The sequence below is a fragment of the Tenrec ecaudatus genome, chromosome 18 (genome assembly GCF_050624435.1).
Source record: "Tenrec ecaudatus isolate mTenEca1 chromosome 18, mTenEca1.hap1, whole genome shotgun sequence".
In the NCBI taxonomy this organism is placed as follows: Eukaryota; Metazoa; Chordata; class Mammalia; order Afrosoricida; family Tenrecidae; genus Tenrec; species Tenrec ecaudatus.
The window spans coordinates 12811488-12838862 of NC_134547.1; the positions used below are offsets into that span (position 1 = coordinate 12811488).

The window sequence follows — 27375 nt, forward strand, 5'->3', positions numbered from 1 at the left end:
TCCCGAGCCACAAGCTGCCCTTCCCCTCCCTCCTGCTTAGCCCAGGGATGGCGTCTCCAGATGGCTAAGAGACTCCCTGACCTGAAAACCAGTAGCCCTGCTCCAGCTCTCGGCCATCCCACCTGTTCTTGTAGGACTGTGCCCCCAGAGGGTTTCCAAGAGTGGAAGGTCAGGCACCCCTGGCTACACCTGAACCTCCGACCATTCAGTCAGCAGGCGAACGTGTTTGCCGTGTTGCACCGCCCAAGGACTCCCGTTGGCTCCTTTCTACCAACGTGACCCTGGCAGTTCCCTCACCTCGGTTTGCTGATCTGTACAGTGGGTTGGCTGCTAACTGCACGGTCAGCCATGTGAAACCATCAGCCGCTCCATTCGAGAAAGACGAGGCTTTCCTCTGCTCCTGTAGGGAGCGAGTCTCAGAAACTCACAGGGGCAGTCCTACCCTGCCCTATGGGCTTGCTTAGTTGCAGTCATTAGGTGCCATCGAGTCTAGGCTGGCACAGGACCGGGAGGTGTTTTGTTCTGTTGTGCCAGCCCCACAACTGTCCTACCTATTGCCTGAGCCCACTGTTGCAGATGATGCCCATCCGTCTCTTTGAGGGCCTGCCTCCTCTGTGCTGCCCCTCTGCTTGGCCAAGCATGACGTCCTGCTCCAGGGACTGGTCTCTCCGAATGACATGTCTGAAGTGTGTAAGACGAAGTCTGGCCATGCTTGCCTCTGAGGAGCGCACTGTCTGTACTTCTTCCAAGACAGACAGATGTGTCCTTTTAGCAGTGCTTGTCCGTTCAGTATTCTTCCCCAGCGAGGAGTCAAAATCAACCAGAGGGCAGTCGGTTTGAGTCGTGTGTGTGTGTCTGTCTGTCTGTGTGTGTAGGATCAAGGAGCCCTGGTGGTATCGAGGTTGCATGTTGGGCAGCCAGCAAGAAGGTGGTGGGGATAGGGGTTGGGGGAAGGGGCTGGAACTCGTGTCATAGCGGTTACGCATTTGCATTTCTAACCCCAAGGTCAATCGTTCGAAACCACCATCCGCTTCTTGGCATAACGACGAGGCTTTCAACTCCCTGAAAGAGCTATCGTCCGGGAAGCCCCTAGGGGCAGCTCGATAGTGTGGCTGTGGGTTGGAACCGCTTGGTAGCAGTGAGTTTGGTGTTGGTTGTAGGGAGGGTAACAGGAGTTGGTATTGGTAAAGGACAGCCAGGGGCGGGCTAGGTGCAGTCGGCGGTGGCGGTGGCAGCTTGGTGCCATGGGATTGGTTCCTACTGATCAGCCACCCTGTGCCCTGCGTGCCTGCTCCTGCACCATCCTCCCGGTAGTGGGCCTGGGTGAGCCTGCTGTGGCCGCCCCGGTGTCATTGCATCTCCTGTAGGATCTCCCTCCATCACTCGCTCTCTAGCAGCATGGGGTCCTTCTCCAGGGCCTGCTCCCTCCCAACTGGGGTCCCCGGGGCATAGTGCTTACACACTGGGCTGCTAACCACAAAGTCAGCAGTTCAAAACCACCAGCGCCTCTGTGGGAGGAAGACCGGGCTCTCTACTCCCGTGAAGAGTGACCATCTCGGAAACCCATGGGAGCAGTTCCACCCTGCCCTTTAGGGTCAGTATGGGTGGAACCAGCTCGAGGGCAGTGAGTTTGGTGGGGTCTGTGGTAGGATCGAGGAGCCCTGGTGGCATAATGGCTGCGTGTTGGGCTGCTAACCACAAGATCAGCAGTTCAAAACCCCCAGCGGCTTCGAGGGAGAAAGCTGAGACTTTCTACCCCCGTGAGGAGAGACAAGCAAGGGCTTCAGTAGAAGGAAAACGTTTGGAGAATGAGGATGGCAACAAATGTACAGATGTGCTCGACACAACGGATGGATCGATTATGATAAGAGGTGTACCAGCCCCCAATATTTACAAAACACAGGGGCAGTGATTTACAAAACACAGGGGCAGTTCTACCCTGTCTTGTAGGGTCGCTATGAGTCAGAATTAACCCAATGGCAGCGAGTGAGTTCCGTCCCTCATGATAATGGGGCTAAAGTAAGAGGACATCTTACCATCCTGCTTCTAAGGGGCCTTCTGCACATACTTTCAATCAAGATCGATGTCAGGGAGTCTGGCTCCACCCCAGAAACCCCCTCCCACCACCTGGGACAGCCCTGGGCTTACGCGCCCTCCACATGGCCATAGGGTTCCATCCCCTGCTTCATGGTGGTGGAGGGTGAGACGGCTGGGGAGACTGGAGCTCCATGGGCGCGGTGGGGAGGGGGCTGAGGGAGATGAGTGTGGAAGGTGGGGGAGTCATACACATGCATCCGCTGAAGCCTGTGGGCCCCGCTGAGCCCCCTTTCTTGTTTAGCCCTGTGAGACCGGAGCCACTGGGGGTGGGGGCTCCCTGAGTAACCCAGCTTGCAGGGGCTGAAAGGATGTTTTGTGAGCCATGCCATGATCTTGGGGGCAGGGTGGGGGGCTCTCCTGGTGGCAGGACTCCACCCACAGGTGCCCTGGTGTCGTTGTGGGTTAGGTGCTGGGCTGCTAACTGCCAAGATGAGGGAGGGAGAGGAGGCTGTCTACTGCCATAAGGAGTTACAGCCCTGGAAACCCGTGAGACAGGATGGATGGGTGTGGGGAGTGTTGGTACCCAGCAGTCTCCTTCTCCACACTCTGCTCCCCCTTTTCATGCCTTGTTCTGGTCTCTCTGTACTTTCCAACACCCGAGAGGAAATTGATTGTCATCTATGTGTGTGTGTGTGTGAGCTGTGTATGTATGAGTGTGTGTATGAATGTATGTGAGTATGTGTATGAGTGTGTATGTGTGTGTGCATGTGAGTGTATGAGTGTGTGTGTGCGTGTGTGCGTTTATGAGTAGTGTATGTATGTGTGTATATATATGAATGTGTGTAGGTTTCAGTTGTGTGTGTATGTGTGCATGCATGTGTGTTTATGAGCTATATATTTATGAGCGTGTATGCGTGTGCGTATGCGTGTCTGAGAGTGCGTGTGGGTGCGTGTGTTTGAGTGTGTATTTATCAGATATATATGTATTAGTGTGTATGAGTATGTGTGTGTATTTGAGTTGTGTATGTGTGTGTATGAATGTGTGTATGTATGTGTGCATGCATGTGTTTATGAGTTATATATGTATGAGTGTTTGTGAGAGTGTGCGTGTGAGTGTGTGTCTTGATGAGATGTATGTGTGTGTGTGAGTGTGTGTGTATCAGTGTGTGTGGTCCTAGAACAGGGATTGCCATACTGGCTCGTGAGCTGTATGCAGCTCTTTCATAAGTACATGGGCTCTGAAGTACAATTGGAAAATGAAAAGAAAACTATCATAGTTTCCCTTAAAGGCTATTTATACAGAGGACAGCGGTTTTGTTTGTAAAAACATATGTATGGCTCTCGAATAATGTTTAAATCGTTGTGAGGGGCAGGATTGGCTCTTTTGTCTCAAAAGTTTGCAGGCCCAGATCTGAAGGATCTAGCTGCTGAATTACAGACACTTCTCTGGCCGCCTTTCCCTCACTCGCTCGGCCCAGCAAAGAGCTTCGTCTGCTTCTGTCCTAGCCCTTTCCCAAGAAGGTACCAGGCACGTGGCAAGGGCTTACTTAGTACCTGCTTGTTGAATGAACGTAGATAAAAAAAACGGATAGATCTTTTTAGTTTTAATATTTACTGTGCTGTTTGTCATTGCTGAGCAGGTCCACAGCAGGGCAGATGGCGGGTCACCCCTTTCTGCAGGGGAAATTCACTGACCTGGGGACCACCCAGCAAGCCTCACCTGCCTTTTTTGTGCTGCCCCTCCCCCGTGCCGGGCCACAAATGTTCTGCTCTAACCTTTCCAGGTGCTGCCACCCATCTGATGGAACCCTGGTGGCAGCGTGGTGGATGATGCCATGGGCCACCAATCACAAGGCCAGCAGTTCAATCCACTGCAGAAAGATGAGGCTGTCTGGGTCTGTGATGCTTTATAAGAGGCCGCCCGACCCTGTCTTAAAGGGTTGATGAGTCGGCATCCACACCGTGGGGGTGAGGTTGAGCTTAGTGGTCAGTTTGATCCTGCAGAGAAGCGGTTCTCAACCTTCCTCATGCCTCGACCCCTTCATACAGCTTCTTGAAAGAGTATGAAGCTCAGGAACTCCAAACTCCATGCCGATTCATGTCGACCCGATAGGACAGGGTAGAACCGCCCCCGCGGGTTTCTGAGGCTGTAACTCTTCAGGGAAATAGCAAGCCTCCTCTTTCTCCCGAGGAGCATCTGGTGGTTTCAAACCGCTGACCTTGTGGTTAGCAGTCCAACGGGTCACCTGCTATGCCACCGAGACACCTCATAACACTGCAGGCAGAAGGGTTACAGCCTCAGACACCCTCAGTGCGGTTGTGCTCTGCGCTCCAGGGTCACTGCGTCTGAATCCACTGACGGGGGCTTGAAGAGTTGAGGTTCACAGAAGGGTGGCGGGAAGGAAAGGAGCCAGTCAGGGTGCAGGGTGGCATCGATGAAACATACAACTTTCCTCTAGCTCTTCAGTGCTGCCTACCCACACCCCCACTATCATGACCCCAATTCTACCTCACAAATCAGGCTAGACCAGAGCTACAGATAAGAGCTCACAATGCAACACAGGGAATCCGGGACAGATAAACCCCCCAGGACCAATATTGAGAGTAGCCATACCAGGAGAGGAAGGGGAAGGTGCAGGGAGAAAGGGGGAACGGATCACAATGATCTATCCATAACCCCCTCCCAGGGCGATGGACAACTGAAAAGTGGGTGAAGGGAGACATCGGTCGATATAAGACAGGAAAAAACCAATAATAATTTATAAATGATCAAAGGTTCACAAGGGAGGGGGGAAATGAGAAGGTGTTCTCAAGGGCCCAAGTAGAAAGAAAACGTTTTGAGAATGATGATGGCAACAAATGTACAAATGTGCTTGACACCGTGGATGGATGGATGGTGGTGAGAGTTGTACTGGCCCTACAGAAAATGATTTTTTTTTTTCAAAAAAAAAGAGTTGGGTTTAAAGCTCCTTGGCTGCCCCTCCGCCACCGCCGCCAAGTGGGGGGTCTGGTCTTTGTGTTCTGGGGGAGGGACGTCTGCTCTCTCCACACCTGCTGCACCTGCTGCACGTGAAAATCCCGCCCACCTGACTCTGTCCCCTCCTTCCCTGCGCCCCCCCCCGCCCCCCAGAGGAAGGCGAATACTTCCTGAAGGTGCTGATCCCCAGCTACGCCGCGGGCTCCATCATCGGCAAGGGCGGCCAGACCATCGTCCAGCTGCAGAAAGAGACGGGCGCCACCATCAAGCTGTCCAAGTCCAAAGACTTCTACCCGGGTGAGCCAGCCCCCCCCACCCTGCGCCCGCCTCCGCCTCTGCCCCCGAGGCTCCGCCCTGAGGCCGCCCACCTGGGCCCTGGATGCGGGGAAGGGCTCTCCTAGGGGCAGTGAGGGGGGTGTGGGGGTGGCCCTCCCCTCTAAGGGGACCTTGCTGCCCCCCAGCCTGAGGGGCCGGCCAGGAGCAGATGGGGGTGGGGGCAGGGCCAGACAATAGACCTGCTGCATATTCATGAGTTCATTTGCATGACGCCCTGGCAGATGTGCCCCTTCCCACACACCTTCCCCCTCTGGTCAGTTGGAAGAGCTGGAGGTGGGGAAGGGGGCTGGGGAGCCGGGAGGGCAGGTGTCGGGGTGCCCCTGGGGCCGAGGGGCAGACAGCCATCGGCGTTTTGTGCACCCATCCCGTCCTTCGCCCCTCCCCCAACCCCGGAGGTTTCTGGGCCGCCCTTGGGGTTCCTGTCCTCCTGTCTGCTTTGGTGTCCCTTGGCCAGTGTCAGTCCTACACAGTCCTCCGTCTTAGTTCTTCTTGCGTCTCCTGCTTCATTCGGACTTTTCATGTTTTGTTCCTTTAATCTCTGCCGGCCCCCATCAGTGTCCCCCTGCCTCTCCCTCTCCCTCTGCTTCTGTCTGTGAGTCTGTCTGTCTCTCTCCCCCACACACACACCCCAGAGTGCATGTGTGTGTCTCTCCTCTGTGTGTCTCTGTCTCTCTGAATATGTGTCTCCTCTTCTCTCTCTCCCTGAGTGTGTGTCTGTGTCTCTGTGTGTGTGTCGCCTCTCTGTCTCTCTGAGTGTATGTGTGTGTGTGTCTGTGTGTGACTCTCCAGCTCTCTGCTTCGGTTTGTGTCTTAGTTTCCAACCCTATCTGCCAGTCTCGGCTCATTCATCTCCCTCCCTGCCTGCTTTCCCTTCTCTCTCCAATTCCCTCCACCACTCCCACTCACCCCTCCTTTCTGTGTGTGTGTGTGTGTGTGTGTGTGTATGTCTGTCTCTCTCTGAATGTGTGTGTCTCCTCTCCTTGCTCTCTCTCCCTCGCATCTGCCCATTCATCACCCACAAGGCAGTCCTTTCTGGAGGGGTTGCCCCCCCTTTCTTCCTGCGCCCTCCCTTAGAGAGTCTTTCCCCTGTGTCTCAGCACCCTCCTCTTCAGAAGTCTCCAAGCCCCTTTCCTCCCTCCCCCCTCCATGCTACCCACTCCATGCCTCTCCCCTGGCTCCATCCTTCTCTCTCGGTTGCCTATGTGTATGGGCTCTAGAGCGTTTTCGGAGGCCGATTTTCTGGAAGCAGATAACCAGGCCTTTCTCCCTCAGCACCTCTGCATGCACTTGTACCTCCAGCCTTTTGGTTTGCAGCTGGACCAGTTATTTGCCACCGCCCGGGGGGAATCACTCGCCACTCTGCCCACAGAGGGTTCCAGGCCCGTCCACTCTCCCTAGCCTCCCCCCTACCCCTCAGGAGGAGAATGCAAAAAAAGGGGATTGTGTCCTCAGATTTTTTTGAAGCCCTCCCGAGACCAGAGTCCAGCACCTGGGCCTCATGTGGTCCAGCGCTGGTGCTGCTCATCCTGAATCCCTCAGGAGGCTTTGTAGGTCAAACAGCAGAACTGGAGTCCAAAGTCAGGTCTGTCTCTCTCTCTCTCTCTCTCTCTCTCTCTCTCTCTCTCTCTCTCTCTCTCTCTCTCTCTCTCTCCCCCCTACTTCCCTCCTCCACTCTCTCCCTTTCTCTCTCTCTCCCTTCCTCTCCTCTCCCTCTCCCTCTCTTTCCCTCTCCTCTCTCTTCCTCTCCCTCTCTCCACCTCTCCTTCCTCTTCCTCTCTCTCATCCCCTCTCCCTTCTCCCCCCAACTCCTACCTTCCCCAGCGTACTCTCCCCCCCACCCCCCAAGCCTCTCATCTCATCTCAATAAGCAGCTTTCGCAAGAGGTTTAGAGAAACGTCCAAAGGGCAGGTGCCCCCTTTCCCTCTGTGGCTGCCCTGGCCCAGTTTCTCCTGCACCCCTCAGCCCACAAGCTTCAGACCAGGCCTCTGCTTCGGGGATCCATCCTCAGGCTCAGGGGCTCTCTGCTTACAGATCAGTCGGTGGCATGAGTCCTGGTCATCTCCCAGTGCACCCCGGAGTAGAATCCTTACTGGTTCTCCCAGATGCCCTCTATGAGCATGCATTCCTCCCCGCCCCGCCCCCTTCACCCCCTCCCACCACCGCCACCACCAATGGACAGAGAACTTCCAGATCTCTGTACTCTACCCTGCTGCCTCCTATGTCCTAGTCCCACCCCTGAGACCTCCGAGGAGCACAGGAAATGGGGATCCCCTACAAAAGACAAAGAGGGTGCTTCCCCCACCTCCAGGCTGACTCTCTCCATTCATTCATTCCTCTGAGCATCTCCTGGAACCAGCCCTGTGCTGGGGACACCAGAGTGACAGAGACAGTCCCAGCCCGGCCCTTGTGTGTCTCACGGCCCAGGGGGAGACGGAAGCCAGGGCTGACATGAGCTGACTAGGCTGGGAGCGTGGGTACAGCAGCTGACTCAGGCTGGGGACACCCAGGGCAGGGCTTCTGAAGGCACAGCCCAGAAGGATAAAAGGGTGCCCCTGGTGGGTGTAAGGGTGTGATCATATGTGCAAAGGCTGGCAGCTCAATGAGAAGTGAGGGTGGGGAAGGAAGTTCAAAGGGTCCACCATGCCCTGGTGGTATAGTGGGTCATACATTGAGCTGCTAAGCGCAAGTTCATCAGTTTGAAGCCGCCAGCCACTCCATGGGAGAAAGATGAGGCTGTCTGCTCCCGTGGGTCAAGACTGATAGTCTTAGAGACCCCCAGGGTAAACCTACTCTATCTAGGATACTACAGGGTCGCTGTCCATGGGAAGCAACTTGATGGCAGTAGGTTTTCTACCTGGTAGATAGACACACACACACACATGCTCTCACACACTTGTACACACACACACTTGCATACTCTTACACACTCACACACACACAGCCCTTGCCGGCCCTTAGCCCCAAGCAAGGGACTGAGAATTACAGACCCCTCCCTGGCATGTGAACCCCCACACCCCACACAGGTTCTATCTTTCCAGAATCTAACACAGAGACCCCAAACCAAGCCCGCAGCCGGGTTCACTCCGACTCCGACAGCCCCGTGTATCAGAGGTGTCCCTGGCTGTCATCCTGATGGAAGCCGGCTGCCAGGTCTTCCTTCGTGTTGCCGCTGGGCAAGTGTAAGCCGCCAACCTTGGGGCCAGTTTCAGGGACTTCAGCCCCACTGGTGGTGGTGGTTTGGTGCCCCTGCGAGACCCTTCTCCTCCATACAGCAGGATGAGACACTGCCCACCCCCAGTCCCGGCTTTGCTTGAGCCCATTGGTGCGGCCTCTGTGTCCGTCCATTGCATGAAGGGTCCGCCTTCTCTTTGCTGCTCCTTCGACTTCCCCAAGCATGATGTCCTTCTCCAGGGTCCCTCCTGGTCATGCGTCCGAAGTATAAGAGACAGAGTCTCGCCATCCTCTGTTCGAAGGAGCATTCTGGCTGTCCTTCTCCCAACACGGGCAGGCTTGGGCTTCTGGCGTCTGCAGCATGTTTAGGAAACTTCGCCACCCTCCGAAGGCATCAACTCCCCTTCTGAGGCGTTCCCATGCCTAGGGGGCCATTGAAAATACCATGGCCAAAAAAGAAAAAATATATACTGTGGCTTGGATCAGGGGCCCAAAGTCACCACCCCTCCAGTGATCCAATATGGACCAGATCTCCCCACCCCCTGCCCCCAAGACAAGCACAGACAGAACCCACTCTTCTCAAAAGCCGTATTGATTTGTGATAGGCGCCCACCCAGGCGGGAAACCTCAGTGCGGCGGCTGCTCCAAGAATCCGCAGATTTCTTGTGTTCGTGTCAAAAAAAAGCGTCAAACCTGAAGTGTTGTTAGGACAGGCCTCCCCACCAGGCCCTGTCTTGTGGCTTGGGTTTGGGCTGGGCTGCAAGCCTGAGAGGTGGGCAGTTAGACCCTGCTTGGGGCGAGGGGAATGCGGAAGAAAGTCCTGGTAATCTGCTCCCATGAAGAGTGGGCAGGTCAGGGAGGTTCTCTGGAGGGGCCTCCTCTGTGACACAGGGGAGTCCGAATCATGGAAAGTGGGCAACCGGACTGAGGTGTATGGTCTTGCACACATACCCCAGCCCCCCAGCCCGGGCTGCGTCCACCCCCTGCCCTCTTGGTGCCTCAGTGACCTTAGCAGTAACTTGAGGACGCGTGGAGCCTCCCCTCGTAAGTGAGCGCCTGGCTGTGAAGTACTCCAGGGGCCTGGCATATGGTGTTCTCTCAGTGCCAGCTGTGATGATTGGACACTCTTTCAAGGCTCAGCCCAGTCCCGCACCCCACCCCCCACAAAGCCCTGTCCCCCCCCCCCAGGTTAAGGATTACAAAGGGGGTGGTGGTGAGCACAGGCTGAGAAGAGGGCTCTCCCCTTCCCCCGCCCCGCCCCCCACCCAGTTCCCACCGTGCCCCACACCCTTTCCTATTTACTCCCCAGATGGCGGCAGCCTGCACGCTGACTCACCCTTGGCTCAGACGGGGCCATTGTTCAGGGGTGGGGGGGGTGGGGGGCACGCAGGACGGAAGGTGGCCCAAGTGACCCACAAACGGTGATTCCCAGTGACACGTGATAGGCCTGGCATGCCCGGGACAGGCTGAGGCGGTGCAATTGGGGGATGCTCTCAGGACACCAGACGCTCACCTCCAAGTGTCCCAGACACTCTGGGAGGCTCGGGACTCTGGCCAACTGGGCCCTTCCCAGGGAACCGGGCACGCTCAGGCCACACCCCTGCAGGCTCCCCAGGCCCTCACGTGCTGCTGCTCCGGCACTGGAGAAGCATGTGTGTCTCTCTGTTACACGGATCCTCGAGTACACGCTTGCACAAACATGCCTCTGCCCGAACAGACTCACCCGCCAACCGGAGTCTGTCTTTACACACTCCTGCCCTCTCACACTCAGACACATCCTCACAGGCTCCTGATCTTTCTCTCTATATCCCTCTCTCTTTCATACACACTCACAATACACACACACCTACCCTGTCCTTCACACACAGACACATACAACACACCTACTCCTGACCTATCTCTCTCTCTTTCACACACACTCACAACACACACATACCTTCCCTGACGCACACTCAGACACATGTTCCCATACTCCTGATCTGTCTCTCTACATACCTGTCTCTCTCTCACACACACATATACACACTTAACACACACATGCCTGCCCTCTTACACACAGACACATACACTCGACACACATTCTCATCTCACACACACACACAATCATATACTCCTGCCATCTCTTAGATACATACACATTCACTCACACACACACTGTCATAGTCTTGCCTGCTTCCTCTATGTACATTATCACACACAAACACACCACAGACCGTCTGTGGTCCTATGAACACCTGGGGGGAGGAATGGAACACCGCCACTCTTTCACAAACACACGTGTGCGACATTGTCTCACAGTCAGCTTGCGTGGTGAGCGAGCGCCTAACGGTGCCGGCACCGCTTAGTGGGACTCTGTTTCTCTCAGACTCTCCCGCCCTATCAGCCACGCCCCACACAGGGCGCCTGGGACACCCAGCGTCTGACCCACATGTAATGGGGGCACACACCTCATCCCTGGACTCATCATGTCACATTGCATGTCTATGTCAGCTCGTTCTCATCTACACACCCACACAGACAAGCTTGTCAGTCCCCCTCTAGTGTGACAGGTGTGTGTGTGTGTGTGTTTGTGCAGTTGTCCAGTCAGCCTCTTGGACAGTGGTCACAGAGTCTTCATCCCAACACCACCTGCAGTTAGCTTCCTTCCTGCCCTGCCACTTCTCTCTCTTGTCTCCCCACCCCCCCTTTCTGTCACACACACACACACACACACACACACACACACACACACAGGCCCAGGTCAGGACAGCAGCTGCTACCCTAAGTCCCCCCCTTCCAGCACCCAAAGGCCACTCCACCCTTCGTTCCCCAACTCCCTGCCTTTGACCCACCCTGCTCTGGCCTGCCCACACCCCTGCTCTCCCCTACCCCTCAGACAAGGCCTTCCATCTGGTGGGCCCCCACAGCCACCCAGGCCTCTCTTCCATCCCCCCCCCTCACCCCTAGCCCTTCCCCATCCTTCTCCAAAAGCCCAGAGGCCTTCGCTGCAGGCTTTCAGGGGTTGCCATGGCAACGGGGCCTCGTCCCTCATCCCCCTGGGGGTGGGCTGAGGACCCGGCCAGGCAGACCGATTAGAGGGGTTCCAGTTACTGTGGCAACCGTTGCAGGCCTGAGCTCTCCGCTCCTAGAAGGGGAGGGGGGCAGTGAGTGAATGGTTACCAAGGCAACCAGGAGCCAGCACAGACTGAGAAGGGCAGCTGAACCCTTTTCCTTCCGCCTGCCCAGGGCTGCTGCGGGCATCACAGAGCACTTAAGCCTCTTTCTCCCAGCTCCTGGAAATGGTTTAGGGGGTGCAAAGTACAAAGCAGGGATTCAACTCATTCTCCCAGCTGCCCAACGTGGTGGCCTGGGTGCCCATGCTGGCTTGTCCAGAGGATGTGTACCCCCTGTACCCGCGGGCGGGTCAGGCCCACTCTGTGGCCTTCAGTTACCCTAGTCCATGAGATGAGGCCTGTCGCTATGAGTCCCCATGGACTCGATGGCAGTGAGTTTGGTTTTCGGGTTAGTCTCAGCAGAAAGTCCTGGCCATCTATGTCTGGGGCCAAAGCAGCCATTGGCAAGCCTGTGGGCCACGGTCACACTTGGCACATGCTGGTGTTGCCATGACACGCATGGGGTGGGGCCGGATGGACATCTCGTGGGTGACTTGTCCGCTCAGGAATATCACCATCGCTGCCTAACATGCCTGCCCTCTCTCTTCCCCCGGGGGGGCAACAGGAACCACAGAGCGGGTGTGCCTGGTGCAGGGCACAGCGGAGGCCTTGAATGCCGTGCACAGCTTTATTGCGGAGAAGGTCCGAGAAATCCCACAAGCAATGACCAAGCCCGAAGTGGTCAACATCCTGCAACCCCAAACCACGATGAATCCTGACAGAGCCAAGCAGGTCAGCTGGGGCAGCCTGGGTGAGACTGTAAAGCTGGCGACGTGGGGGGTGAGACGTCCCTCCTGCGTCGCTGGATGATGAGGGGTGGGGGTGGGGTGCGGCTGGAGGATGCCTATAAAAATATTGCAGTCCAACTGAAAACTCGAGTCACTTCCGGCTCCCTGCGACCCTAGGAGTCACAGTTGAGCCTGTCCCTGTGGGTTGCCAAGACTGTTAACTCTTTATGGGAGCAGAACTTCCTGAACTTCCTCCAGCGGACGACTGACTATGGTCAGCAGCCCAAGGCGTAACCCAAGACGCCGTCAAGCCTCCTCAATATTTGGTAGTTATTATTCATAGGGACTCGGGGGACTCTGCTGCTAACTGCAAAAAAGCCGGAGGTTGGAACCCGCTAGTAGTGTACTTCTAGGGCTACAGTCTTGGAAACCTCATAGAACACTAATCCTCTAGGGTTTGGCCAAGAGTGGGGATAAAACCCACAATAATGGTGACGATTAGCAAATCAGCCTTAATCAGAAAGACGCCACCAGGTCTCCTGGCGCTGGTCCAGTTCGGCGGGGGCGTGAAAGACTGGGAAAATTTTCCCCCAAGCCCCCGTGTATCCCTCTTTTCCATCAATTCTCCCTTCTCCCCTCCTCCACTGCATCCCATTGTCTCTCTGTGCAACCTGCCTCCCACTTCCTGTTGTCACCGGAAGTGACGTCACCTGCGCCCCAGCCCCATGCTGGACACCTTTAGAAATGGTCGCACCCGCCTTCCTCCTTCCCATTAGTGAATCCCTGGAACAGGGCAGTCACCCTTTGGGAGAAAGGGCCGGTAGCGGAGGGAGGAGGAGGGCCACGCCTCTCCGTTGCCTCAGTTACCAGGAAGCAGTGGCCTAGGGGGCGGGGCAGCGAGCCGGCCAATCGCTTCCCAGGCCTCTGCGGTTGCTATGACGACGGTGCGGCGGGGGCTGGGGTGGAGGCAGGTGCGCTCACAGCAAGGCCCCCTGGTGGTGGGGTCCGGATTGCGTGGAAGATGAAAGTGTGGGGGGGGGGGGCGGGAGGGGCGCGGGGCTGGCCGCGCGCGCTCCAGGTTGCTTGCTGCTCCCGGCTCCCAGGCCGGTGTGCGCTCGTCGCCAAGCGACTGACTTGTCAGCCATTTGCAAGGAGGAATCCTAGAGGGAAACACAGGGAGACTGTTTTCTGGAATTCTTAAATCTAGTCTTTGCCCTGCGGCGGGGCGGACCGTGAGCTGCGTTCCCCTGAAGCTCTGGGCGAAGCGGTGGAAGGTTAGCCCAGGAATAGTGATGGAAACATTGCGGGGTTTGGGGCTGGGAGCGCAGCTGCTGTCCTTGGTGCTGAAGCGGCTCCGTTGCACGCAGCCGCCGGGCCTCCGATTTACTACTCACAGCTTAGAGGAAACTGGGCATCGCCTCTTCCCCCCAAGCTTTGTTTGCGGCCACAAGGGATTCTGTGGATGTGGCAGGGAAAACGGGGTCAGCACTATCTGTGTGCCTTAGCCTCCCACCCCACCCCTAATCCACAGAATGAGGAGCCCTGGTGGCGTAGTGGGTTGCACGCTGGGCTGCTAACCTCAAGGTCAGCAGTTGAAACCCACCAATGGCTCAGCACGTGAGAAAAAAGAGAGACTTTGTGTTCCCGTAAAGTTACAGTCTCAGAAACCCACCGGGGCCGTTCTATTCAGTCCTATAGCGTCACTATGAGTCAGAATCAACTCGAGGGCAGTGAGTTGCCTATATAACCGAGGAGCCTGGTGCCTTAGTGGTTATGCATTGGGCTGCTAACCGAAAAGTCAGCAGTTCAAAACTACCCACAGCTCCTCAGGGGAAAGATTGGGCTTTCCACCCCAGGAAAGAGGTAGTCTCAGAAACCCACTGGGCAGTTCTACTCTGCCCTGTAGGGTTGCCTGGACTCGGAATTGACTCCATTGCAGTGAGTTTTTTGACCTCTATGAACTAAGACAAGCCACTTGACTTCTCACTGCCCTGTGCTTCTCCCCTGCTAAATGTGATTCATTCAGATCTCTACTTGAGGATGGTTAATTGCTCTTGGGTGCTTGAAAAGTACTTCGAAGCCTTGTCTGGTGCAGAGAAAGTTCCCCAAAACATGTTAGCTGCTGTCATTGTTGATGATCGGATTCGGAGGTCAGGAGATACTTCTACGCTTTAGAGTCTGTGTCGCTCTGGGCCTCTTTCTCTTCTCTGGGCCTCACTTTTCCCTTAGGGTGTGTCCACTGAGGCAACCCAGGGAATATACAGGGGAATGCCTGCAGGATCCAGGGAGGGAACATACAGGCTGGAGACCAACATCCTCCAGGGAACAGTCAGTCCCTAAAATGGACAACTGCCTCTCTTGTAGAATTCTTCAAAATAAACCTGGCACTTTGAAAAAAGAAACCAATTTTTAAAGGCAAGGATGAGTGGATTTTTGGTGTTTTTTTTTTTAGGATGAGTTTTTATAACACTCTGGTCCGACAGGAACTAGCGGGAGCTTTCTATTCCCATAAAGAGGTACAACAGTCGTGGAAACTCACAAGGGCAGTTCTACCCTGTCCTGCCAGGTCGCTATGAGTCAGAATCGACTCGGTGGCTGTGAGTGGCCCAAGAGAAGGCCCGGGTGCATAGTGGGTCACATGCTGGGCTGCTAACCACGAGGCCAGCAGTTGGATCCCACCAGCTGCTCCGAGGGAGACTGATGAGGCTGTCTGTTCCCCGTCCAACTTTATAGCCCTGACAGGTCAACAAGGGATAGCCCACTGCTCTATGGGGTTGCTGTGAATCACAGTCAACTCATTGGCACAGAGTTTTACGCGTGAGCCAAAGAAACCTTGGCTGTTGGCCAGCTGTCGCTGTGGCCAGAGGGTGCACGGGTTGGTCACCCCTGGGGTAGACTATTGGTTCTTAGCTCTGGCTGCTGTGGGTCATTTGTGGTTGTTAGAGGACCTCAGGCCGGTTCCCACTGGCAGCAGCTCATGGACCACAGAATGATGAGATACCAGCCGGGCCTACACCATCACAGTGGTCAGGTGGGAGCCCACTGTGGCAGCCACTGTGTTGACCCATACTTTTGAGAGTCTTCCTCTTTGTCGCTGACCTGCTACCTCTCCAGCATGATGTTCTTCTCCCAGGGATGGGTCTGCCCTGAGGACATGTTCATGTGAGTCATGGGCAGGGTGTAAAACACTGCTTCCTGGCTCTCAAACCTCCCCCCCCAAAAAAAAAAAGAAAAAGAGAAGACACACAGATTCACTACCATCAAGTTGATTCCTACTCACAGTGACCCTGTAGAGCAGGGTTGATCTGCCCCTGTGGGTTTCCACGGGGGACAGAAAGCTCTGTGTTACTTCTGAAGAACGGCTGGTGGTTTAGAACTGCTGACGTTGTGGTTAGCAGCCAAACCCATAAGCACTACCCCACTGGGGTACCGCCATTCTGTGGAGTAGGACCTCAGCCCAGAGCCCAGAAATCAGGATTTCTGAGGATAAAGGCTGGGGTCCTGCATCTGGACTCCCCGCCCCCACACCCCGGGAGCACATCCTCAGTCCTCGGTTGCCTTTGAGCAAGTTGCTTTGCCTCTCGGAGCCTCCATTTCCCAAACTGTAAACCATGACCATAACTCTCACTGCCACTGTGTCGATGCCAACTCACAGCGACCCTCTGGGGCAGGGTAGAACGCCCCCTGTGGCTTTGTAAGACCATAAATATTTAGGGGAGTAGAAAGCCCTTTCTCCCTCAGAGACGCTGGTGGGTTTGAACTGCTGCCCTGGTGGTAAGCCGCCCACCTTGTAACCACCAAGCCTCCAGGACCCCATACCTTACCGACTCGGTGTAGAGATGAAATAAGTTACTACACGGCAGTGTTTTGGAACATGCCCAGCGGCGAGGGATGAGGGCAGTGTTAGATGTGAAGGCGGCGGCTGCTGTGAACGCCGAGCATCTCCACAGGCCTGCTCTAGAGCATCAGTGGTTTCCCGGCCTCTGCAACACCTGTGGCTCTGGCGTACAGCCGGTCTCGGCTTTTCCAACGTGTGCCCTCTGCCACAGTGGCACTTATAAAAGGCCTGCATTCAGACCTGCTTTTGCACACTGAGAGAAAGCCAGGGAGGATCTGGGCTTTTGTGGGGAGGACAAAAAAAACAGTCAAAAGAAACCCTATTTTGCTTCTATTTTAAAAAAAAAAAAAAGAAGCAAAATAGAGGCTGCTCATGCACCGCAGGCAGTGAGAGTAGAGATGCTGTTCCCCTCCCCCCGGAATTGCACGCCATGTCCTGGCCTCGAGCTCCCACCCTTGTGAGATGTGCCTGGGAGACTCTGTGTTAGTGTTGTGCTGGGTCTCCTGTGCTGCTTGCCGTGGCTCTGTAGGTGCTTCTTGAGTCTGGAAACACTCAAAATTCCCCATATAATATAAACAACCACTGGCGACTGCCTGGGCCACTTGGGCTTGAGAGAGGTTTGAGAGGAGCTTTCTCCTTTCGAAAGGCCGGGGAGACCTGCGTGTGGAGAGTCCCTGGACGGAGAAAACAGAGAAGCGCTGCTGGACTTCACTTGGTGAAAAGGTTGGGGGTTCAAACCCACCCGGAGGCACCTCGGAAGAAAGGCCTGGCAGCCTGCTTTTGAAAACCTTCTGGGCTGTTCCACGTGGTACACACGGGGTTGCCACAAGTGGGAGCCAGCTCCCCGGCAACTGACAATAGCCCAAACCTAACTCCCTGCCACTGAGTCCATCCCGACTCACAGCGGCCCGACAGGACAGAGTAGAACTGCCCCCGTGGGTTCCTGAGACCGGCACTCACGAAAGATCAGAAGGCCTCATCTTGCTCCTGCAGAGGAGCCGGTGGGTTTGAACTGCTGACCAAGTCGCCAGCACTCTGCAGCAATAGCAGCAGGCATAGATGATGCGCAGATCCAACTCTTCTGCCACCCCGGGTCTCCCAGGAGTCTAAGGGTCTTCACTTGAAGTCAGCAGTTCTCAACCTGTGGGTCACGACCCCTTTGGAGGCTGAATGACCCTTTCACAGGGGTTGCCTGGTTCATCACAGTAGCAAAATGACAGTGATGAAGTAGCAACGAAAATAATTGTATGGTTGGGGGTCACCACCACATGAGGAACTGTATGAAAGGGTCGCGGCCTGAGGAAGGTTGAGAACTGCTGCCCTGTAGGGTCATTAGAAGTTGGAATTGACTGGGTGGCAGTGAGTTTGTTGAGACATCATTCACACACTATGTAGCTCACCATCGTTAAGTATACAATTCTGTTTCATTTTTGTTCAGTGTTTTCACAAAGTTGCGCAGGGTTCACCATGATCTAGTTTGAGAACATTCTCATCACTCCCCCCCCCCCCCCCCGCAAATAAAGCCCATACCATTCAGTAGCCACTCCTCAATCCCACCAGCCCCTGGCAAACACTCACTCATCTGCATTTGGTAGTGGTTACGCCTTGGGCTGCAAACCGCTAGGTGAGCAGGGCTACACCACCAGCAGCTCCAATAGAGAAAGAAGAGGCTTTCTACTCCGGTGCGCTGGACCCACTTGACTAGAGAGAAAAATCCAAAGACACTCATATATGTTTAAGAGACCACTGTATATCAAGAAGTAATTGTATATCAGGAAAACATCCCAGCCCAGTCCAACTGAAGTCCATCGGTCCGATACTAGTCCATAAATCCCTCTTCAGACTCACGCAGCCACATACGATGATAGAGATCACCGGCTGGCGGGTGCAAAGTCTTGTGGATCCAGTGGCAGTGGTAGCAGCCTCTCCAGGGCTCACACAGGTCTCCACGTGGTAACAGGAAGGTGAGGGCAGAGAGAGAGAGAAGGTTCCCAGGATCTTCCTTATGAGAAGGCCACGCCCACCAGGAGGCACCATCAAGCTGTGACCTGATTGACAGGCTAGACTCTACCCCCACACTCTATTTATCAAGGTGCCACGAAATGCAACCACCACATCAGGTAACGAGTGACAGTCTCTGAAACTGCCCCAGGGGCAGTTCTGCCCCGTGTCTGGGGTTGCTCCGGGTCAGAACCAACTCGGTGGCAGCCAGAGAGTGGGCGAGCCCCGGTTCTGGGCATGTCATTTAAATGAACACACAGACCTTGGTGCCTGGTGCCTCTCAGCACGGGATTTTAAAGATCCACTCCGTTGTCACATCTGCGGTGAGCTCATCATCCATTGTTTGGATCGAACACCTGATGGCGATCCACGGATTGGTTGATGGGCCTTTGACTTGCTTGTGCTTTGCGGGCTGCTACCAACATCCATGTGCCCATTTGTTTTAGGAAAAAAGACGGGGCTTTCTACTCCCAAAAAGAGTTACGGCCCCAGAAACTCATGGTGGCAATTCGCCTCAGCCCTATAGGGCTGCCGTGAGTCGGCACCACCTCAATGGCCGTGCGTTTTTTGTTTTGGGTGTGTAGTCAGTTTTCAGTTACTTTGCATCGAATTTTAGGGGATATGGACACTCAAGGAGCCCCGGTGGCCTTATGGGTCAGGCTTTGGGCTGCTGACCGCAAGGTCAGTAGTTCAAACCCAGCCGCCACGGTATGGGAGAAAGGTGAGGCTGTCTGCTTCCATATATCCCCGCAGTCTTAGAAAGCCTGCAGGTGCTTGCTGTGAATTGCAGTCGACTCAGCGGCAGTTGTAACCGTTGTTAGGTGTCTTCTACTTCAACTTGTGGCGGCCCGGGTGCCACACAAGGAAATACTGCCCCGTCGTGCACCATCTTCTCAATAATGTATGTTTAAGCTCATTGTTGGCACCTGTGTGTCAGTCTCTGTCTTTGAGGACATGTCTAAAAGGATGTGAGCTGGGAGTCTCACCATCCTCGCTTCAAAGGAGCACCCCGGCCACGCTTCTAAGATAGTCTTGTTTGTTTTTCGGTCAGTCCACGGGACTCTTACTGTTCTTTACCCTACGGAGCCCTGGTGGTACAGAGGCTACGCCTCGGTCTGCTCACTGCAAGGTCGGCAGTTGCAAACCACCACCTGCTCCGCTGGGCTTGCTACTCCCGTAAAGAATTACAGTCTCAAGCCCAAAGGTGACGTCCTGCCCTGTCCTCTAGGCTCTCTGTGAGTCGGCATCGACTTGATGGCAGTGAGTTTGGTTTGTGGCTCGGGAGCACTCTGGCTATACTTTAGGATCGACTTGTTCTTTTGGCAGCCCATGGGACGTCCAATACCCATTGTCGGCACCATAATTCAAAAGCACCCATTCTTCTTGCGTCGTCCCTCTTCAATGTCCAAGAGGCAGAGTGTTGGGTGTGTTTGTTTCTTTTTTAATTTTATGGAAACTCTGAACTTTGATCCTTTCACACGGGGTTGCTATGAGTCAGAATTGACTCAACGGTGAACAGCCACCCCAACCTGGTAGCTCTAGAGTTAGCTTTTTATTTATTTATTTATTTAGGAACTGCCAAATTGATTCCCACAAAGTGCCTGAACCACAGGTGTGGGACGTCAAATGCAGGTCTGCCCATGACTGCAAACCATGTGTTGAGCGGCTACACCAGACACATTGACTAGCTTCCTCCCGGGACACCCTGTGCTTGGTGACCGGTAGACGATTGGGTGAACGAATGATGAAGTGCCCACAGGGGCCAAGCTAATGACACACACGACTTAGAAGCAGCAGATGGGACTCACCTGGCAGTGGTGGGGGCTGCGGGGTAGCTGAAGGACAGCTCCGCCCCCTTCTGGCTAATTACGGCCATGATTCCAATCCAACTTCTGAAACTAAAACTCGCAGCCAATCGAGACTGTTCCCGCTCCTCTTAACCATGTAAGACAGAGTAGAACTGCCCCTGTGGGTTTCCAAGACTGTAACTCTCTATGGGGACCAGAGAGCCCCGGCTTTCTCCCTTGGTGGTTCGAACTGCTGACCACAAGGTTGACACGTAACACACAGCTTATCAGATGACCTCAGGGAGATTTTCATTTAAACAAACCCTAAAGAAGTTGTCCCCACGCCCATTTCACAGACGAGAAAACTGGGCCCCAAGAAGGCTCTGTCCCTTGCCTGGCATCAGTGGTAGAGCGAGCCAAGGGTTTGAACCTGATCCGGGGATGGGAGTGTCTGAGTCTGCTTTGCTGGGATCTACAGGCACAGACTGCAAACTGGGGTTGGGGCCTGGCCAGCACATTAGATTGTTCACACCGTGGTTCCGGAAATTCGAGATTAAAACCCGGGATTGACATTTTATAAATCAGAGTGTCCCCAGCTGCATCTAGATCCGCAGTTCTCAACCTGTGGGTTTGCGGCCCCTTTAGGGGGTGAAACGACCCTTTCACAGGGGTCGCCTAAGACCGTTGGAAAACACATCTTTCCCATGGTCTTAGGAACCAAGACACCGCTCCTCTAGCCATCTGCAGGCGGGTCCGCCCACGTGCAGATACGCCCACCTATGCATACCTGTGCTACACCAGGCTTCAAGACCATTTCACTGATTTGTCATTAGAAATAAATCTTTCACAGTTTATAATGACATACTGTTTTGTGATGCAGCACGATGCTTTCATGACGTTCCATTGGTAACGATGAACATACATCCTGCCCATCGGGTATTTACATGACGATTCGTCACAGTAGCAAAATGACAGTGATGAAGTAGCAATGAAAATAATTTTATGGCTGGGGGGGGGGGGCGTTCAACACCACATGAGGCACTGTAGGAAAGGGTCACGGCATTAGGTAGCTTGAGAGCCACTGATCTAGAGTGAGCAGAACTGACCATCCTGAGCCGAGATTGGCAGTCCAAAGGTACAGCACCCATACCCACACACACCACGACCACCAGGCGGGTTCCACGCAGCTGCGCCACCAATCCTGCTGTAGCTTGATCCTGTAGTTACGTCATCTACCATGCTCTTGTTTTATTATAGCGCTTCTCAAATTGTGGGTCGAGACCCCTTTGGGGGTCAAGCAACCCTTTCACAGGGGTCGCCTGATTCATCACAGTCGCAAAATGACTGAAGTAGCAACGAAAATAACTTTATAATTGGGGGGATCACCACCCCATGAGGAACTGTAGGAAAGGGTCTAAGCCTTTGGAAGGTTGAGAACCGCTGATTTATTGTCTTTTTCACATCTACTTCATTTGGCTTCTGCCTCCCTCCCTTTGTCATCACTCATTCTTCCATCCCTTCACTCCCCCAGACGGGCTTTGCTGAGCACCTTTAGGTGCCACCGAGTCGGTCCCAACTCATAGCGACCCAGGCACAGCAGAAGAAAACACTGTCCCTACCTGGGCCCCCCTCACAAGGGTATGAACCCATAAACACAGGTTGATCTCATGGAGAGCTCCCACCTCTTCTATGCCCCTTGACTTGACTCAGCATGAGGGCCCTCTGCGGCCACGGGTCTCTCTTCACAACACATCCAAAGTGTGTGAGACAAAGTCTCACCTCGCTTTGCTTCCAAGGAATATGCTGGCCGGACTTCTTGCAAGACAGATGCGTTTGTGCCTTGGGCAGTCCGTAGTGCCTCCCATCATCTTGGCCAAGCCCCGTCATTCAAATGTGCCCGTTCTTCGTGATGAACACAGCGCCACACCCTAAGGACCCTCGTAGGTAACAAAACAGACAGACATCCCCACCCTTGTGGGTGTTAAGTGCTCTCCAGGGGAAACGGGAAATAAACCATATATAAAAGGAAAGGGAAAGGCAGAGTTGGAACATGCGTGTAGGTTTTTATAACTTTCTTATTTTGAGAGTGTTTTAAAATAGTACAGTGAAATCACTGCCCATTTCAATTAAACTAAAAAAAATTAAATATAAAAACCCGACTGCCATCAAGCCAATTCAAAGACATGTCCACCCTACAGGACAGAACAGAACAGAACTGCCCCCTTGGGTTTCTGAGACTAACTCTTCTTGAGAGCAGGAAGCCTCGTCTTTCTGCCCAGGAGCAGGTGGTGGCTTCGAACTGCTGTCATTGCATTAAGCAGTCCAATGTGTAACCCACCACAGCGCGTCTCTTCACTGCACTTAGATTTGCCAGTTTTTAACATCTTCATTTACATATCCACAAGGGCCCCTGTGGCATCGAGCGTTGCATGGACCACTACCACAAGGTCTGAAGTGTGAAATTACTCACCTCACCATAGGATAAAGATGAGGCATCTAGCCCTGTACCGATTGAGTCCCGGAAACCCACAAGGAGCAGTTTGACTCTGTGTCAGTCTGCGTAGACTAGAGATACAAGTCCATGGACACACATGTGTATAAGAAAGAAATTTACATTCAAGAGGAATTGAACATTGAGAAAACATCCCAACCCAGTCCAGTCCAAAGTCTGATATTAGCCCATATGTCTGATACCAATCTATAAAGCCCTCTTCAGACTCACAAAACACATGCCATGAAGCCAAATGCAGGACGATCACAAGCCAGTGGGTAGAAAGTCTTTGGGTCCAGTGGTGTTGTAAGCATCTCAGCACTGGCAGAGGTCTCTCTGTGGCTTCTCCGGCTTCCGAGGTCTGGTTGCATCCATGTGGCTTGTCTTCTGCAATGTCTCCCAGGGAGTGGCAGAGAGAAGTGTCTTCCACCTCAAGGAGGAGGTCCCAGGTTTCCCAGAATCCTCAGGAGAAGGCCAGGCCCTCACAGATGTCTCATTGGCTATCTCCAGATTGACAGCCTAGACTCCACCCCTACACTCTTAATCTTTAAATTGACACCACATTGGAGGACTACCACAGAGTCTGTCCTAGAGGGTCACTATGAGTTGGAATCGACTCGATGGCAGTGAGTTGGCTTGGGTTTTTTACACCTATACACCTTGGCACTCATTGGCAGATCCACAAAAATAAGGTTTAGACCTCATGACCCTTCACCATCCAATACACTGGCACTTATCTCCTAAAAACAAGGACGGTCTCCTAGGTCGTCCTGTTATTACGTTGTCTAGGGCGGTGATTATTCAGTAGTACAATTCTCACTTTCCATGCAGGAGACCTGGGTTCTCAGAAACTCACAGGGGTAGTTTCTACCCTGCCCTACACAGGGTGGCTGGAAGGGAGGGAGTTTGGTTTGGAGTTGGATGAAAGCCCTGTTGTGAGGCTGACAAGGTTCTGCAGGACCCTGGACAGTTCTTCAGGGCAAGGGTCTGGCTTTCCACTGGTGCAGGGCAGGCATCCCTGGCCCCGCCCATACATGGCGGCGCTGTCCGCACACCCAGATGCCCCAGGGTGTATTTAGGAATGAAGGGAAAGGATTCACAGGTCTGAGAGGATCCAGGAATTGCTGGACAGAAACGCTCTCCGCGGTGCTAGTTCTGAAATCTGCACTCGAACCAGATTGACCCCGTTTGTGGTTGAAGGACGGGCTGTTGCTCTGTGTCTGAGATGGTGGAGTCACCATCTTTAAGTGGCCCCGTGCTTAGGACTTAAAAATTCCCTAGACTGTAACTGTTAATGGGAGTAGAAAGCCCTGTCTTTCTCTCAAGGACCAGCTGATGGTCTCAAACTGCTGGCCTGAAGGATCGTAGCCCAACGCATAGCCACTACACCACCAGGTTTGTCGTGTATTTACTTGTTTGTTTTGAGTTTTGAGTAGTTAAGAGGATCTTTGAGTGACCTTCTCAGACCCAAGGTTTTATATAACCTGTGTTTTACTGATAAGACAACAAAGGACTTAGGTGAAAAGGCCACGTCATAGGGAGGGAAGTCCAATGGACCATTGTGTTAGTCCGGGTAGACCAGAGAAACAAATTCATGAACACTCGTATGTGTATAAGATAGAATTTTATATACAAGAGCAATTGAATATTGAGAAAACATCCCAGCCTAGTCCAGATCAAGTCCAATATTAGCCAATATGTCCGATCTATAATGCCCTCTTCAGACTCAGAAACACATGCAATGATGCTGAATGCAGGAAAATCACAGCCAGTGGGTGCAAACTTGTGGATCCAGTGGCAATAGAAGCATATCAGCACTGACGGGGCTCCTCCAGTTCACAGGGCACAGGGTCTATCTGCATAGTGCCATGTGTCTTGTCAGTAGAACATCTCAGGGAGTGAGCAGAGAGGATCTGTCTCCCACCTCCAAAAAGGAAATATAAGAATTCCCGGAATCCTCCAGGGGAGGCCGTGCCCACACAGAGGTCTCACTGGCTGTGACCCGATTGATAGACTAGACTTCACCCCTTCACTCTTAATCCTCTCAAGTTCCAAACTGACACCAGATTATGTAACCACCAGAACCCTGAATCCAAGAGACTGTATTTCAGTCCATCCATACCTGGGTGGCTTTGGGACACGCCTCTTTATCCATTGTACCTCAAATGCCTCATCTCTGAAGTGAGACTAACGAGGCCTTAAGATGCCCTGGTGATGTGGTAGTTACACAGTGGGCTGCTAACTGCAAAACCAGCAGTTTCGGACCAGCAGCCACTCCCAGGGAGAACGATGAGGCTTTCTGTTCCTGTAAAGATTTACAGCCCCGGAAGCCCACAGGGGCAGCTCTACCCCACCCTGGAGGCTGGCCACGAGCTGGAATTGACCCCAGGGCAGTGAGTTCTAACGATGCCTTAATCCCAAACTGGGCATCAAAATTTTTAACAATGCAGAAGGAGGCGGGGCCACCAATGCATGCCTGGTGCGGGATTCTGGAAGCCCCCAGTAGACCAGGCATCAAGCCGTTGGGAGCTGGATGACCAGGAAGAGAACTATGGGCTTCGGGAACATGGAATGAGTGACCAAGAGGATACTGAGGAATTCACCATAGTAGCTTTTCCTATATTGGCCAACCTGGCGGTATGTCAACAACAAATGGCATGTTGAAGGGATGATGGTTAACCGCTCGGCTGCTAACCAAAACGCCAGGGGTTCGAACCTACCAGTTGCTCTGTGGGATAAAGAAGTGGCAATCTATTCCCACAGGGCTTTGCAGCCTGGGGAACTGTATGGAAATCATTATGCCCTGTCCTGCAGGACTGCCACGAGTCAATCAATCCAAAGGCAATGGGTTTGGTTTGGGGGCTTGTCTTTTTGGGCCATCTTACAAGGTGTTGGTGGTAGACAGCTCATGTTCCATGTCTTGATGGCCCTGTCAGGTAAGTGTTGGTGCTACCCGCTAGGTCAGGGGCTCAAACCCACCAGCCCCTCCACGGAAGACAGCTGGGGAGGTGGTCTGCTGCCATCAAGATTTACAGCCTCAGAAACCGTATACAAGGTGGCTCTGACTCTGTTCCCAGAACTACCCCTGTGAGATTCCAAATCGAGAACCCCTTTCGGGAGTGGAAAGCTTCATCTTCCTCTCTGGGAAGGGCTGAGGGTTGCGAACCATGAACAGCCAGACGCATGACCACTGTTTTCTACCAGGGGGGCAGGAGTCTCTTTCCGAGCGTCAGCATGTCATTTTACTCCTTAGGGTGTCTGCCCCGGGTTCACCCACCAGGCGCAACTTGGGAGTGCATTCCAGTTTGGCTTCGTGGGCCCCGAGTGCCTGGGGAAGCAGCGTCTCGGAGCCCGGGTTGTAGGTCGGTTCCCCAGTGATCAACTAAAAAGGTTCCCCCCACCCCCTTGCTCCCCACACAGGCCAAGCTGATCGTCCCCAACAGCACGGCCGGCCTGATCATCGGCAAAGGGGGCGCGACCGTCAAAGCGGTGATGGAGCAGTCGGGGGCCTGGGTGCAGCTGTCCCAGAAGCCCGAGGGCATCAACCTGCAGGAGCGCGTGGTGACGGTCAGCGGCGAGCCCGAGCAGGTGCACAAGGCCGTGAGCGCCATCGTGCAGAAGGTCCAGGAGGACCCGCAGAGCAGCAGCTGCCTCAACATCAGCTACGCCAACGTGGCCGGCCCCGTGGCCAACTCCAACCCCACGGGCTCCCCGTACGCCAGCCCCGCCGACGTGCTCCCCGCCGCCGCCGCCGCCTCGGCCGCCGCCGCCTCGGGCCTGCTGGGCCCCGCCGGCCTGGCGGGCGTGGGGGCCTTCCCCGCCGCCCTGCCCGCCTTCTCCGGCACCGACCTGCTGGCCATCAGCACGGCGCTCAACACGCTGGCCAGCTACGGCTACAACACCAACTCGCTCGGCCTGGGCCTCAACTCGGCCGCGGCCTCGGGCGTCCTGGCCGCCGTGGCCGCGGGCGCCAACCCCGCCGCCGCCGCCGCCGCCAACCTGCTGGCCTCCTACGCGGGCGAGGCCGGCGCCGGGCCGGCCGGCGGGGCCGCGCCGCCGCCGCCGCCGCCGCCGGGCGCCCTGGGGTCCTTCGCCTTGGCCGCGGCCGCCAACGGCTACCTGGGCGCGGGCGCGGGCGGCGGCGCGGGCGGCGGAGGGGGCCCGCTGGTGGCGGCGGCGGCGGCGGCGGGCGCGGCCGGGGGCTTCCTGACGGCCGAGAAGCTGGCGGCCGAGAGCGCCAAGGAGCTGGTGGAGATCGCGGTGCCCGAGAACCTGGTGGGAGCCATCCTGGGCAAGGGGGGCAAGACGTTGGTGGAGTACCAGGAGCTCACGGGCGCCCGCATCCAGATCTCCAAGAAAGGGGAGTTCCTGCCCGGCACGCGGAACCGGCGGGTCACCATCACGGGCAGCCCCGCGGCCACGCAAGCCGCCCAATACCTCATCAGCCAGCGGGTCACCTACGAGCAGGGGGTGAGGGCCTCAAACCCCCAGAAAGTGGGATGAGGCCGCCTCGGGGGGATGTGCGTCCGCCCCTCCTCCTCCCCTCCCCCCACCCGCTCCTCCCCCACCCGCTCCTGACCTCAGCTTGGTGTCGGCCCGCGGGGGCGCGGGATGGGGCCGGGGTAGGCCTGACCACAGCCCCCCCCTTTCTGGTAGAAGTAGGCAGGATTGAGTACTGGCGGGAGCCGGGGCCCAGAAGCCCCCTCCCCAGCCGTGAACTGACCCCCCCCCACCCACCCTCCTTCTCTCCCTCCCCCCCTTGTGCTTGGCTGGGCCTGACCCTCCCCTCCCAGGGCCCAGGTCTGTGTGATATCTGTATATATTGCATTTTGTTGATTTTAATAGAAAACAAAGCGT

General features: G+C 54.9%; 1 protein-coding gene across 1 annotated transcript in view; it reads left to right on the forward strand.

Moving 5' to 3' along the window:
• NOVA2 (NOVA alternative splicing regulator 2) overlaps positions 1-27021 on the forward strand; it is a 38131-nt gene extending 11110 nt beyond the window's left edge. Inside the window, exons 2-4 of the mRNA XM_075537440.1 lie at positions 5168-5311; positions 12239-12405; positions 25939-27021. Coding sequence (XP_075393555.1) covers positions 5168-5311; positions 12239-12405; positions 25939-27021 — 1394 coding nt within the window. The remainder of the gene's footprint in view (positions 1-5167; positions 5312-12238; positions 12406-25938) is intronic.
• The last annotated feature ends 354 nt before the right edge of the window (positions 27022-27375 follow it).